The sequence below is a fragment of the Bison bison genome, unplaced genomic scaffold (genome assembly GCF_000754665.1).
Source record: "Bison bison bison isolate TAMUID 2011002044 unplaced genomic scaffold, Bison_UMD1.0 scf7180017864490, whole genome shotgun sequence".
Taxonomy (NCBI): domain Eukaryota; kingdom Metazoa; phylum Chordata; class Mammalia; order Artiodactyla; family Bovidae; genus Bison; species Bison bison.
In genome coordinates this window covers 6,324,034-6,324,518 of record NW_011495049.1, presented here as the reverse complement: position 1 = coordinate 6,324,518, position 485 = coordinate 6,324,034, and the positions used below count along the sequence as shown (strand labels likewise).

The window sequence follows — 485 nt, the reverse complement described above, 5'->3', positions numbered from 1 at the left end:
GGCCCGCAGAGCTCCCCGGGGTCCCCGCCCCGTCCCGGCTGGTGGCCCCTGGGGCAGGAGCGGGATGCGGGGGGGCACACGGAATCCTACCTGTCCCGCGGGTCGATCCAGCTGGTGGTGCGGCTCGTGTGGTCTATGTAGTAGACCTTGCCGTCGAAGTCGCGCGCCTCCTCCCAGCCCTCCGGCAGGGGCAGCTCCGGCCGGGGCATCTTCTGGAGCGCGGCCCGCGCTCCCCCATGCAGCTCCCGGCCGCCAGGGGGCCCCCCGGCTCAGCGGCTCCGGCCGGTTCCTCTCGGCTCGGGCGGCCGCCGAGGCACCATGGTCGGGGTGGTGGGGAGGGAAGGTGGCGCCCGCGGACTGGGGGCCCCTAGTGAGGGCCGGCTGGGGTGGCGGCGCTGTCCATGCGGCCCTGCGGCCCCGGCCCGGCGCCTCCCGCTTCTCCCGCCGCCGGCCTCTCACGCTGCCATGTGCGCCCGCAGCGGCGC

General features: G+C 77.5%; 1 protein-coding gene across 1 annotated transcript in view; it reads right to left on the bottom strand.

The window, feature by feature from the left end:
- The window catches only part of WWC1 (WW and C2 domain containing 1), a 158,932-nt gene extending 158,481 nt beyond the window's left edge, over positions 1–451 (bottom strand). Inside the window, exon 1 of the mRNA XM_010863353.1 lies at positions 91–451. Within this exon, the coding sequence (XP_010861655.1) occupies positions 91–209 (119 nt within the window). The 5' untranslated portion in view covers positions 210–451. The remainder of the gene's footprint in view (positions 1–90) is intronic.
- Positions 452–485: the final 34 nt, after the last annotated feature.